The sequence below is a fragment of the Diachasma alloeum genome, unplaced genomic scaffold (assembly GCF_001412515.2).
Source record: "Diachasma alloeum isolate Michigan unplaced genomic scaffold, Dall2.0 Dall_scaffold_00366, whole genome shotgun sequence".
Taxonomy (NCBI): domain Eukaryota; kingdom Metazoa; phylum Arthropoda; class Insecta; order Hymenoptera; family Braconidae; genus Diachasma; species Diachasma alloeum.
In genome coordinates, this window is record NW_021680505.1 from 774635 (window position 1) to 789217 (window position 14583).

At 43.0% G+C, this 14583-nt stretch overlaps 1 protein-coding gene across 3 annotated transcripts in view; it reads left to right on the forward strand.

Annotated features, from left to right (window-relative positions):
- The window catches only part of LOC107041513 (dmX-like protein 2), a 47320-nt gene that overhangs the window by 24777 nt on the left and 7960 nt on the right, over positions 1-14583 (forward strand). For all 3 annotated transcript variants that reach the window (XM_015262095.1, XM_015262097.1, XM_015262096.1), the window contains exons 10-14: positions 885-6373; positions 6573-6710; positions 7975-9057; positions 10678-11498; positions 13391-13489. In XM_015262095.1, coding sequence (XP_015117581.1) covers positions 885-6373; positions 6573-6710; positions 7975-9057; positions 10678-11498; positions 13391-13489 — 7630 coding nt within the window. The remainder of the gene's footprint in view (positions 1-884; positions 6374-6572; positions 6711-7974; positions 9058-10677; positions 11499-13390; positions 13490-14583) is intronic.

The following is a 14583-nucleotide window of genomic DNA, read 5'->3' on the forward strand; positions in this document are numbered from 1 at the left end:
CCTCTGTCTATTCTCACGTCATAGAGGTGCGCCGTGAGCCCAGTAAGAAATTGCGAAATTGATTCTTTTATCCCTTCTGGGTATTTTCGCTCGATGAAGGGTCTTTAACTATAAAATATACGATAGTTTGAAAATCTTTGAACTGCAAATAAAATTACTACCATGAAATTTACCCGTCATTCGGAAAAAGATAGCTCTAATCGAATGTTACAAAATCACAGAAACAAAAAATCTCTAGACAACCACCTTAATTTGGAAGTTTATCCAAAATCGTTATTTAAAAGGTTCATACACATCATGCCGTCATTTCCCAAAAATTATGTCACAAAAATATCAAATCAGCAAATATCTCGGAAGCCCGGCGCCTGCTTTGTCTATTCTCACGTCATAGACGCGAGCGGAAGCACGCCGTCAGGCTAGTGAAAAAAAAATAGAATGAATGTTTGAACAATGACATACTGATTTTGGTACGTTGAGCGATCTTCATATCTACACTATCCTAATCGAAGTACCTACTTTCTCTCCACTCATTATGCGTCAAACAAGGTCACACTTCGGCATTTTAGATTTGCATTCATCGGCTAGTAGAAAATTTGAAAATTGATTCTTTCAACTCTTCTGATTATTGTCGTCCAATAGAGGGTTTTTACCTGCAAAATATATGGTCATTAGACAATTTTTAAACTCCAAATAAAATGACTGCCACGGGATTTACCCGTCGTTCGGAAAAAGAAAGCTCTAGTCAAACGTTACGCGTTCGTTTTTGTGGTCTCTCCCTCACTGGCACTCCTAATGGCATGAAGTGTCGCGCGCCATTTTCAAATCCTGATTTCGTGGAAATGCCAAGACCTAAAAATAAAAAATATTCATTCTCCAAATTTCAGCAATACAACCTCAATCAACTCAATAGCCACCGACGCCACGTCGACAATAAACCACGCGCCCGACTCGCTCGATACAAAAATCGAGACCCTCCTCCGAGATTGGCACCACAATCCCGACCTCCTTTTCTCAATTCACCCAATAGACGGATCCTTCCTCATCTGGCACATCGAGTGGTTAGACGAGTACCACCCTGGTTCATTCCGTCAGGCTCAGATCTCCTTCTCTACGCGCATCCCCAACGCCTTCCCCCTGGGAGATGCTTCCACAATGAGCCACAACGTCTCCATGTATTCACACAATACCGGCGGTCCCCTCTTGAGCATCCGCGAGGTTGCCAAATCTTCAACAAAATCGAACGACCATCCGGGCAACGAGGTGTCGACCCCTCTCCCGAGCCTGATCGAACAGGACGAGGACCAGTCAACCCTGACCTCGAAAGCAGGTCAAGAACTCCTGCAAAGCGTGCAGAATTCCGCAGACCAGAACTCAACTTTCCCAATTGAAAACGGCACAAGAACAGTGGCAGAACAAGCTAAATCCACTCAGGAGACGGTTCACGACTTCCTAGCGCACCCCAGTCCCATGGTCTCGATGGTCTCAAAGCACTCCAACGGGACCCTTAACCTCTGGCAGCTGACCTTTGCCGACAGAACAAAATTCTCTCAGGTGCTGTCCATCGGTCACGCCTGCAGGGCTTCGGGCCATCGCTTCCGGGTAAACGATATCACGTGTCACCCCGTCCTGCCCCTTCTAGTCACAACCTCCCATCACAATATCCCAGAGTACAACCCAAAGAACTCAACCTCCCAGAACCTAGACCTCCCGGACCATCAGAACGACTCAGCTTACAAGAAAGAGATAATGTCAGCTACTGGATTCTGCAGCGAACTCATACTCTGGCGAGTGGATGCAGTTGGTCCTCTGTCCAAGAGTGGCGGAGTCTCAGAGTTAGCTAGGATAAACTCCCCCGAGATATCAGCCTTCAGCAATGTAGCTTGGATCCCCACTTTACTTCCGTCAACAACTCTTGGGAATCTATCGAATTCGCCAAGTGCTTGTTTTGTCGCAAGTGATGGACAATGCCTCCGAGTGTACCAAGCAGTGATCGACGCAAGAACATTATTAGCAGAAATATCGATATCAGAGAGGAGAAGCAGGATGATGGACTCGATGGCGAGCTTGTCCACAGACATATCTTCGGATGATGACGTGCGACATTCATTACACGACCGAATTAAGATCGTGTCTCAACAATCGACTGCCCGTCCGGGCTGCATCATCCAGTTGGACGCTATATCAGACGCCACTCACGACTGGCAGAATACCCAGTTCCTGCACGTGTTTCAAGAGCAATTGATAACAGGAGAGAGAAATGATGAAAAACAGACTGGGGTGGACAGCTCAGCCAAGGATTTAGGTCTGATGGAATCCACCCTGGATGCCATGGTCGATCTTCAGCAGTCCGCCATATTTGAAGAACCCTTTTACATAGTTGTTCTTGAAAGAACAGCGAAAGGAACTACAGTACACATGTGGAGATTGGTGATAGCTTCTCAACCAGAGACGACAGATCTGACTGGTTCTATGATGTACGTCCCAGACTCTCATTTAGTTCAGGATGAGGATGAGGAGGGCACCCCTGGGAGACACTCCGATGGTAGAAGATCGAGACGACCAAGTCAGACTGGCGGACGAAGCAGAAAATCATCACAAGCTGATTATGACCACACTTACCTCCACCGTAGACACCACAACAGTCACGTCTTGATCAAAACGACTAAAGTCTGTACCCAAGAGTTGGGTCTACCTGATGGTGTTGAAGTTGTTCATGCCGCACCGGCTGCTGGCCATCTGAGCAGTTCATCGATCTATCCCGCATGCTTTGCGCCATACATCGTTGTAACTGCTTGCAGTGACAGTACAGTGCGTTTCTGGAAGTGCAAGGTAACGAAGGGTGAGGATGGTCAGCTTCAGTACGAGTGGAGGGAGTGGGAGATGATCAGAAAGGATCAAGAGTCGACTATTGATATATCGGGGCAGCCTTTGAATATCAGTGCTGCTTACAGTGGGAGGATAGCTTGTGCTTACAAATACGGAAAGTCTTTCACGAGACCTGGGAAGAACGATCCTGACTCGAGGTATGTGAATTTATGCGTGGCTATCTATGAGTGTGAGAGCACTGGGGGAAGCGAGTGGATTCTGGAAGACACGATTCATCTGAAGAATATTCATCTGCCGAGGATTCAGGTGGATCAGCACTTGGACCTGAGTTATCTTTATGATAGCAGATATCTCCAGAAGAAGCAGAGATTGACTCAAGTCCTTCAGACTCTCTCCCATGAGGACATCAGGTCGCCTCGAAATGGAGAGAATGGAGAAACTAAGGCGAACGCTGGTCTTCTAGCAGTCCCGTCCTTCAGTACTCTCCAATCACTTAGGAAATCTATAATAGAAAATGGAAACACTTGTCCGCTGACGCAGAAACATTTAGTCCAACTTGACTGGGTATCTAAAGAGGATGGTTCCCATATCTTGACAGTTGGTGTCGGCTCAAAGATAATGTTGTTCACTCCGGTCTGTTCAGATCTAGCTCAAGCCAACATGAAAGCTATGAAAGAGTCTCAAAGCACTAATCGTCCAATTCTGAGGAAGATGTCATCATTAGCGCAGCCTCAATTTGTCGATGAAATTCGGTGGATGAAACTGAGGAAAATCAGACTGACGACTGCTGACGGCCTCCCACCACTCCCCATGCAGATATCCTGGGTGAGGGATGGTATTCTAGTCGTGGGGATGGATTCTGAGATGCATGTGTACTCGCAATGGAAGCCGAACCCGAAGAACGAATGTTTCCATTCGAATCTTCAGCACCAGGAGTCTGACGAATTCCAAGCCAGCAGAAATCTTCGTGATGAGGACCTGAGGACTCTCGCCCAAGAGACGTCTCAGAGAAGACTAGCTAATGTTTCCTCAATGCCTCATCTGTCTAGGGTCAGTAGCATAAACTTGACGATGTTGGACGCTAAGAAGAAACGAGGGATGCAGAATGATACAGTAAGCTTCGACTACATGCCAGATTACGGTCTCTTCGAGGCATCTCGCATAGCTTGTCCAGTCCTCCCTCAGTACCATCCGAAACAGCTGATGGAGCTACTCAACTCCGGAAAGATCCGATGGGTCAAGGCGATCCTCGCGCATCTCGTCAGATGTATTACAAGTTCATGCTCGGTCAGAGCTGATGATGAGAATCTAATGAAACAACGGAGTGGCTGGACCAGATCTCGGACGATGTCAGTGAGCTATACTGGGACGACATCACCGTTGGAACCTACAGGCTCCACCACCCAAATCCCTGAGGAATTGACCCTAGATTACGCGGAGATCACTTCGATATCTCCTCTCCCATTATGGACTCTACTCATCGCGGATAAAGAAACCAGTGCGGCACAGATTCAGAATGAGGATAAACAGGATTACAATGAGCTCTTTGATGGTCACATGGACGAGGGTGAGTCCCTCGACGACATGTTGGACGACAGCTATGAAGGCTCTCGTCAGAAAGATAGAAGGGCCTCCGTCCCAGAACGTCAGGGAATCTCTCACTTCGGTCCTCGTCAAGGAAGACTCCTGTCCCGGTTGCTAACTCATACTCATCTACCCGGACTATCTTCCCTCGACCAGATGCACCTTCTCGCTCTAGCTGACACAGTCTCCACTTGCAACGTAGACTTTGCCGAGCGATTCGCCATCGATGCTGCCAAGACAGCGATCGCCAAAGAGAACCTCACGGGAATTCCCGATGGAGAAACTGTCTCCACGGACTCCCTCGACGACTGCGGACTACGATTCCTACTAGCTATGAAGCATTACAACTATCTTATCAAGTGTTTGCCTCTAGCCCAACGTGCGCAATTCCAGAAACAAGGAGTGTCTACCAACAACCTAGTCTGGGCTTTCCATTCAGAATCTGAAGAAGAACTCCTAGCTCTGATTCCGTCATACGCCAAAGGACAACCGAAATGGTCGATCCTGAAGGAATTGGGTGTCGGCTGGTGGATCAGAAGCAACACGGTCCTAAAGACTTGCGTCGAAAAGATCGCCAAGTCCGCTTTCCAACAGAATCAAGATCCCCTGGACGCCGCCATCTATTACCTAGCCATGAAGAAGAAGAACATCGTCTGGGGACTCTTCAGAAACAAGAGGGATGAGAGGATGACTGCGTTCTTCTCCAACAACTTCACGGAGGATCGCTGGCGGAAAGCAGCTCTCAAAAACGCTTACGCATTATTAGGAAAACAGAGATTTGCACATGCTGCTGCATTCTTTCTCCTAGCTGGAGCTCTTCGGGACGCCATCGACATCTGTCTCCATAAGCTGAACGACATCCAATTAGCAATGATTATAGCGAGACTGTACGAAGATGACATGACGTCTCCGAACTTCAAGCGATTACTCTGGGAGGAGATCCTGGGATGCGATGAGAACGGAGAGAATCCTGACAGCAATGCTGCTCATCCTGATCCATTCTTGAGAAGCATGGCTTTATGGCTCCTGAAGGATTACTCTGGTTCATTGAATACTCTGCTGCTGACGAACGTCGGGAGTCTTCATCCACAGTACAATGATGAGTCTGAAAAGCCTGAAGGGGCGACAGCAAATCCAAATGTCTTTAACTTCTACGTTTACCTGAGGACTCATCCCCTTCTGATAAGACAATACATAGCATCGACTGCGCAGGATAAGAAGAAAGGGACTTCAGTCATGTTATCAGGGTTTAGTTACGGAACTGAGGGAAAAGGACAGGCTGACAAGCAGCTGTTGTTGGAGGACAGCATAACTCCTTTGGAGAGACAGTTGTATTTCACCACTGCTCATGCACATTTCAAAGCTGGGTGCCCAGCTCTAGCGCTCGAGGTGCTTTCCAAACTCCCAAATAAGGTGATGGATACCAATGGAGAAGATTCTCCCAGTCTTCTGAACAGTCCCATCAAGTCTAGGACGAAGGATGTGCAGATTGATACCGGGATGATTAGTTGGGATATAGGAGATACTGAAAAGGACAGTGCGAAAGGAGACTCTGGGATGGATTGGGGTGGTTCAGCGATAGATTGGTCACAACCTGTGAAGAAAGAGGAGGAGGAGTTGAAGCTGGATTGGGATGATGATGAACCTGCGGAAGAGATTGACTCACCACCGTTGAGCATGAAGATGGATAAGAGGGAGGAGCAGAGTGATAAGGTTGAGGAGAAGGATGGAGAGGGGATCAAGCCTGTGGCGCAATTGGATATCATGGCGCAGCAGCTCAAGTTTGTGGCTTGTTTGAAGATTCTTATGGAGGAGTTGTCGACTTTAGCGACTGGGTTTGAGGTGGACGGTGGCCAGTTGAGGTATCAGCTTTATGTCTGGCTTGAGAGGGAGGTTGACGCTCTGAGGCAATTGTGCAGCTACAGTGTCAATTCGGATGGAGATGTCACCAATGTCATCGAATGTAAGTGATGTATTCAATTTTTTATACTTTTCTTAATGATTCTAATGAAGATTTGAGGGTTGGTGATAATGTTTTAGTTATTTCGCATTAACTGAGCTAGATGTTTTCGCCTTAAAAGGTGGAAAACTTCGAGTTTCATCGTGCTGTTATGATTTTTTTTTCTGTGTTACGAGTTTTTTTTTTCAATGTGCATTTTCAGACGAAGGTGGTATGGTTGACGACGTTGCTCCGTACAGACCTGGTGAACAGCCAACCTTGCATGAGATTTTAGTCGCTGAAAAGCTAGATTTTGAAGCTAAAGTGCAGAGAGCCGCCAGACGGAAAAAGTGGCTTAAAGGTAACTAACAAATATACTTAACACATTGAAATTCATGTTTTTTCACATGGATAAGTTTGAGAGTGATAGTCTTCTTTGAAGAAAAAAACAGACATAAAATAACACAACTTGTTTACATTTTTTTCTGAAACTTTAATTAACAAAACGGAAGGTGATTCATGATATCTGGCATAAATAGCGTATCAACTATTGGTCAACACAATTAGCAAAATTCTCTCGTTTAATGCTAAGCGTTCTCCCACTTCATCCAGTCATCAAGCATCAATTTACTTGATGGGTCTGGCATCTACGTTGCGATCGCGCATTCCTGCGTTTATTCCTAATTAATTTCACTGTCGGTATCAAGGGTAACCCAATTAGTGACATCTTACGGACGCCCCAAAAACTAAATTCCACAGTTCACCCTCCTAGTGTAACAAATATTTAGTCTATGAGCCACAGAGTAGGGAATTTGCATAATTTTTTTTGCCTTGGGTACAGTCATCCCAAAATCAAATGACAAGCTCGCGGTAAATCATTGAAACGTAAAGTTGCAGAGTGGTAGGAATGGGCGCATGCCCATCCGGAAGACATAATGCGAGTTCGAAATTTGAATAATACGAAATCCATAGTCAAGGAATTGGGAATTTAGCCAAGACGTAAAAGGTTTGTTTGTGGGAAATGGAGAATATTTCAAAAACTATTTGTTCCATCATGTGATCCGGAATATAGACGAAACAATAATTATCTGCTGTGGCGAACACGTTGAACGATATTTCGATCGATTATGTTTTTGCGCGTCAAAATTTATTAGATTCAGAAAAATGCTGGGTATTGATTAAGCAGTCGTGATGGTATTTTGAATCTAATAAAATCGTAATATCGAAATATGTTGGCAATTCTTTTTTTATGCTACTACCTATTACCTACTGAACGCATTCCAAGATGATTAAATCATCAGTATCAATAATAATCAGAACACTGTTAAATATGAGATGTTTGGCCATGAATCTCCCGTAAATTTCTACTGCAGTAAGTCGGTTTTGGAAAATCGTAAATAATCGTTACTACTTTTTAATAAATTATTGTCAAATATCTTGGCAATATTTCTCCATAATTCCTTTCGTTTAACTATCTACGGACTATGTAGAATGGGTGAATAGGGGAATTAGGGAAAACTGAGCTCAATGCAAATTCCCCATTAGTCCGTGTCCGGGGGCCTTATAAGATCACATCAAAAGTTGTAAAGAAAGCAACTAATTTCGCGATTGTCTATTTCCTTCAGCAAACGAGACACTCCTCCGCACTCTGCTGTCCTACTGTTCACTCCACGGTGCCTCAGGTGGTGGTCTAGCCTCCGTCCGCATGGAGCTCGTCCTCCTCCTTCAGGAACTCCAACAAGAAAAAACCCAACAACAGCTCCTCTCCCCACTTCCCTTCCCCACCACCCTTCCGCTCCTGTCTGCCAGCGTCGCCTGCAACAAAACAGTCGTAGCAGACCCTGTCCGCCACCTGCAATCCCTGGCCCACGATATGCTCCAGACCCTCGTGGAACTGCACTCTCCACCGACTCCCAACCGTAATACCCATTACTGCGAGGTCTTCATAATGCGTGACTTGGCAGTGGCCTTGAGCGCCTGCATTTACCAGTCCTTATGCGACTCCGACACCTTCGTGATGAAGCACCACCAGCCAGACAGCTTTCCAGCAGTGGCTGAGGTCGAGTCCTTCTCGGGAGGTCATCTAGTCGCTTCTAATCGTTACCACCGTCGTTACTCCACTGATGAGGGGGTGATAATCACGACCCTTCCCGCAAAATGGCCAGGGGTTACGAACCTCCGAGCCCTTCTAGCCAGAGAAAAGGATGAGGACACACCAAAGCTTAACATTCTCCTCTGCGAGGCCTTCGTCGCCACCTTCATGAGTCTCTTCGTTTACGCTCTATCCAGCTGTGACAGCCACATCCTCTACCGCCTTGTGGGCCACAGATTTGACAATAATACATGGGCCACCCTGTTCGGTGGTGGTGTTAAGAAGTTAGTTAGGATAGCGAGCACATCGAGTAGACCATCTAATATTGTGGTTGAACGTGCTGATAGCTTCTCGGGTGAGCTACAAGCTGCGGCTGGTGGTGTCTGGAACACTATGACATCGTTGACTAAGCAACGAGTCAAGTTGAATATGAAGTTATTGGGACAATTCACTGGACAACAACCCAATATCAAGGAGGATAAACCAACTTATCGGGAGCAATTTGTATCACCTCAGATGAGCATGGTATCATATTTCCTCATGAAACCGAGGATTGAGAGCGAATATGCCGATGAGATTGATTATGATTCTTCGGACTCTGCTATTTCGGATTTAGGTTTGTAAATTTTATTATTTTTTTATTAGATTTAAGTTCAGGGGGATGGATGCAAGGGTAGGATAAAGGCCGGATACTCATGGGTCCAAACCTCATTTGACTCTTATGAGGTTCAAGAACGGGCTGAAATTACACTCATTTGTATGGCTTTGAATCTTCAGGGATTCAGTCATGTACGTCGAAGTCATCCTTGTAAGGGTTATCATGAGGATCAGTTGAATATGTGAGGGTCAAATCGTTCGCAACTTTCAGAAATTTTGACGTTATGGGGGTTAAATTGGGCCTTATGAGGGTTAAGTAGGCTTTAATGAGGGTTAAAGTGACTCTTGAGCGGGTGAATGTTCGAGTAAGTTAAATATATCAGGGTCAAATCTTTCAAAAGTTTCCGTCCTTTGACGTAATAAGGGTAAAATTCACCCTCAGGGTCAAAGGTATCCTCATACGGTTCAAAGTGAATTTTCTAACGGCCAAAAAGATTCTTATACGAATCAACATTCGGGTCAGTTGAACACGTAAGGGTCAGATCGTTTGGAACTTTCACAAATTTTACTCCCGAAGTGTTGAATTTTCATGAATTTGACGTTAGGGGGGTTAAATTCACTCTTATAAAAGTCAAACAAAACGTTAATAAAGATCAAATTGGCCCTTATAAGAGTCTAACTAGGCTTTAATGAGGGTCCAAGTTACCCTTCAGCGGATGAACGTTCGAACAAGTTAAATCTATCAGGGTGGAATCTCTCAGAACTTTCCGGCATTTGACATGAGAAAGTGCACCTCCATAAGGGTCAAAGGAATCCTCATGAGGGTCAAAGTGAACTTTCTAAGCGCCAAAAAGATTCTTATGCAAATCAACAGTAGGGTCAGTTGAACACGTGAGCGTCAAACCTCGCGGAATTTACAGATATTTGACCTCATGATCTTCAGATTGACCCTCATAAGGGTCAATCCTCTTAAAAATTGAAATGATTTTTCTGAGGGTCACAGTGATTTTTATGAGGGTTGGAGAATAAGTGTCCAAAAGGGAATGAAAGCAAACTTTATCAGATTCAGACTATCCTCATCAGAGCTGAAAGACATGAAGGTCGATGTAAGGGGCACTTTGATCTTTATAAAAGTCAAAATGATACTCATGAGGGTGAAAGTGATGCAAAGTTATATTTTTCCTACAAGTCAAATTTTCAAAGTTTTGAATCCATATGCCTCAAACTGATCCTCATAACTGTCAAAATGAACTCCTAAGGGCCGGGGGAACCCTCATGAGGGCCCCATGCCCCTCATAAATGGCCCCATAATTCTCATATACATCAGACTGACCTTTAGAAGGCCAACAAGAGGTTCAAAGTGATTTTAATGAGAATCAATGAGTCAATTCCTCTGTCATAGTCAATACTAGAGTTAAAGCGATTTTCATAAAAATCAACCGGTCAAACTCTTGTCTATTAATTGACCCTCGTAAGGGTCAATCCTCCGTAAACAATAAATCAGAACAAACCGTTCGAAGAATGATAAGTGAATCAGAAACCATTCGAAGATCTCTAGCAAAAAAACTCCACAAATAAACTAAAAGCAGTCTTCCTCTATTGTTTATCAATTCAAAAATTTGTCTTCAACTCGCGCCAGGTTCATCCGAGGACGAGGAGGATGTTTTTGATACGAACGTTAAACCAAAGAGTAAGCCAAAGGATAACACAGAGCACTCAAATCCCACGTCATACAGTTGGTGCATTATGAGATTAGCTATTGTTAAGATACTCCAGCAACAGCTCCAGGATTTCCTGACTGTTGCTGGAATTGAGATGCAGGAGTTGCCAGTGAGTAGTCCCTTGATTCATGGGACTTTGGGAATTGCTGCACAGTGGCAAGAAACATTGAGGGAGGAATTGGAGTCCAAAGGGCCACCACCAGTTCATTTTATCCCTGGATGCGCACCTGATCCTGCACCAACGCCTGGAAAACCAGCAATTCACAAGTACAGATCGTTATTGGAGAAGGAGAATACGCCTTTTAACACGAGACTGGCTTCGGCTGCTCCTGCCAACAGACTCTGGTCCTATTTGGTTAGGCAGGAGCCTGTTCAGGATATCTTCATTCGTGCTGTCTTTGGGAAGAGGAGGTCATTGTCAGCTATTCTCGAGAATCAGACGAATGTCGATGGAAATACTAGGGGAGAGGATAAGGGAAGTGATTCCGGAACAACTAGTCTTCCTGAACCAGTTAGGATCATTCATAAGGAGCAGGATAGTATTAGTGCCTTCTGTCTTAATCAGGTTAACCCTGGCTTGATGGCTCTCGCTACACCGAGGGAAGTACAGGAAATGGATATATCGTTGTTGCTGGAGTTACCGAGCTGGCTGGAGGATGAGTGCGAGTTTGATATTATTAATTTGAATAAACAGGTTGATCCGGAACCTGTACCACCGACCAGTTTTCTAGTCATACAGGTGAGTTTTTTTGTTCTGATTTTTCCAAATAAAGAAAGTGAATTTAATGAAACATTGTGAAAGGATATCCGATATAGTTTTCCACATATTTTCGGAAATGTCTCAGAAACCAGTGGGGTTTGAGGAAAATGTCAGGAGTTTTTTTTGTAGATAATTCAGGTCCAGATAAAAAGAGTCTTATGATATTTTTCGTATTCATTGGTGGATAGTAACAATGTTATTATTCATTGTTATTACAAAGGGATTTAATTGAAGGTCCTTGGACGAGTTAACGATTGAAAATTGACGAAGCAATGAAGCCGTCTTCGCACTTCATTCATTATTCTTCTAGTGATCAAATGATGTTTCAAAATGGTTGACAATTAACTTATGAAGAAAAGAGTTTTCTTGATAGATGGAGTAATGACTCCGTTTGTCGTTCTGATTACTAGTTAAATTATAATTTGTTATTTTCATTATCAATAACAAACTTTCAATCCAATCGCAATTACAAATTGATATAGTCATAGATAAATGAAAAATCTTCATGAACAAATTGAAAATGGAAATATAATTAGGGGGAAATACATTATTACAGTAATCACTTTCCTTTGCGAATAAAAATAAACAAGTGTGAAATTACTTTCGCCACAACGTAGTCAATATATTTTTTCTGATAAATTGGCAATTTTCTTCCGAATGGAATTTCTATGATGATGGTATCTAACCCTCGAGTGGTCGCGCGCTAAGCGCTACACAGTCCCTGTATTTTCGAGCGCAACGTTGCCAGAACGATTCTCAATCTGTCAGCTGGGATAGCACGAGGGCCGGCAACGTCGCTCGTCAAATTTCTACTACGACTCTGGTCGCGCAACGAGCGCGGCGCCGTTTTGCTCTGATCGCACTTCATTGAAAAATTAATACAAAAAGATTTGGTCGCCACAAAACAATAAAACCAGATTTAATGCCACGAAGACAGATTATTTGCGGAACTCCTAAATTGGCATTTCGTGATTATCGATATCTTCGCAGTCGCAGTTATCATGAAACAAATGAAAAGGACTGCGCTTTGCTCATAGCGCGACCACTCGCGGCTTAAATTGAATTCAATTGTTCATTGGCAACCAACATTACCTTAATGTTGGCAACCAACATTGCCCCAACGTTAAATTTTTTTGCCTTTTCCTGAATACTGGTGTCAAAATGAATAGTTTCAATAGATGATGCAATCAATCCCATGATTGAACTCGCTCAAGATGCCATTAGGAAGACTATTTTAACTCTAGTCTGGTCACCTGACGGGAAAATGCGACTTTAGTCACCTTCGCGGGAGAGTGCCGCCGTGTTATTTAGGCTCCAGCGTTGCCGAATCCACTCTACACTTCCCGGGCGCGTTTAACGAGTTCCCAGCAACGTCGCGCAACAGCCAATTTCATTTAACACGGGAAAAAATTGTTCACCTGTTGGAAATAATTTTTTTTCTCCCAGAATTGAGGATACAATATTGAAAAAAAAAATACTAGAATTTTCCAAATACTTCAATTGACGAATTTAATTTTTCTCAAATTTTTCCGGTCAACCAGTCGATGGCAAGGTGAATAAAACGACGTGTTGCGGCAATTCCCTCGCATGGTGACCAGTCTAGGGTTAAATCACATTGGATTCATTTAAACAATTGTTTCTTCAGTTATAGTCGAAAAATCGATCACATACGATCAATCGATCAAATACATATATCCATATATCCAGACATGGTCTAAAAATAGCCAATCTCCATATTCCAACTCCTGAGGCCAAAATTAGTTATCCCGACACAAAAAATAGAAATTTCGAATTTGACGAATACAATTTCTTCCATCGGAAGGCAAAATTAAAAACAATGTAAAAAATTGTCTTGTTCTTTTTTACTTCAGACCGCAGCTGATAGACCACTATTGGCCCAGAGTCCCCAATCAAACAGCCCTCAACCCCAATCCGGAATAGCGAGTCAAAGTGGACGTGGTGCAAGTGTCGTAAGTCATCTCATTTATCCCTTAAACATTAATAATCATAATCATTGTCTGAGAACATTTATATGAGAAATTTTGTCCGTCACTACTCACATTTTCGGCGACTCGTGGATAAACGCTTTACACGATGTGAATAAGCCCAACGCGAAGATATTCTCAATATTGAATTCGAGAAAGAAAAATTCTCAATTGATAAATCATTCCGATTTTTTCAAAATCTATCTGTATTTTCAATACTCTGTATTTATCGTCGAAAAAAACCCGTAGGAGTAATACAGAGTAATTATAATTAATAACTGTAATCCATAGTGGCTTTAAATTTCTGTTTAGACCCATCACACCATATCTATCAATTTATTTGAATCGACAAATGAGCACCTCTCAGTGACGTTATTTGTCTCAATCATTAACAGCACTAATTACACTGACTAATATGTGACATCACACGGAAAAAAGTGAAGTAAACGATGCATTAGAATCACTATTCCCCATCAGAGAAAAAAATCTGTCATTGTTAGGGGACAATAATTCTGTACTGAATTGATAAAATGTTTCAAGTAAATTTATTTATTCTTTATTTACTATATTTTTTTTCCCATTTATTTTGCTTCAATAAATTCAAACTATCAAGAGATATTTTTGCCCATGAAATTCTTTACGAAAGTCTCTTGCTGCATTTCTCTAAAACTTTTCATTATTAAAATAAGAAAAATCATGAAATTCAGGACAGAATTCAGTGCACTTTATTTTTTTCCGTGTCTCTTCTAATTGACGATCTTTCTCTCTCTCTCTCTCTCTCTCTCTCTCTCTCTCTCTCTCTCTCTCTCTCTTTCTCTACTAACTCCATTTTAATTTAACGTTTTTTAATCAAGATCATGTGTATTGCAACGGGTATGAGATTAATGAAGAGTAACAATCTTGTAAAAATTAATATTCATTTATCTCTGGCGAGTTGCTTGAACATTCGGGAGGTTTTTCAAATCCTGGGGTATTTTAATTGTTTTCTTCTGTTGGTTAGAAGTCTGTCATTATTAAAGAAGGTAGTCATGGCGAAGTTTGAGGAGTGTTAGGTAGGGAAACACTGTTAGAAATTGAAT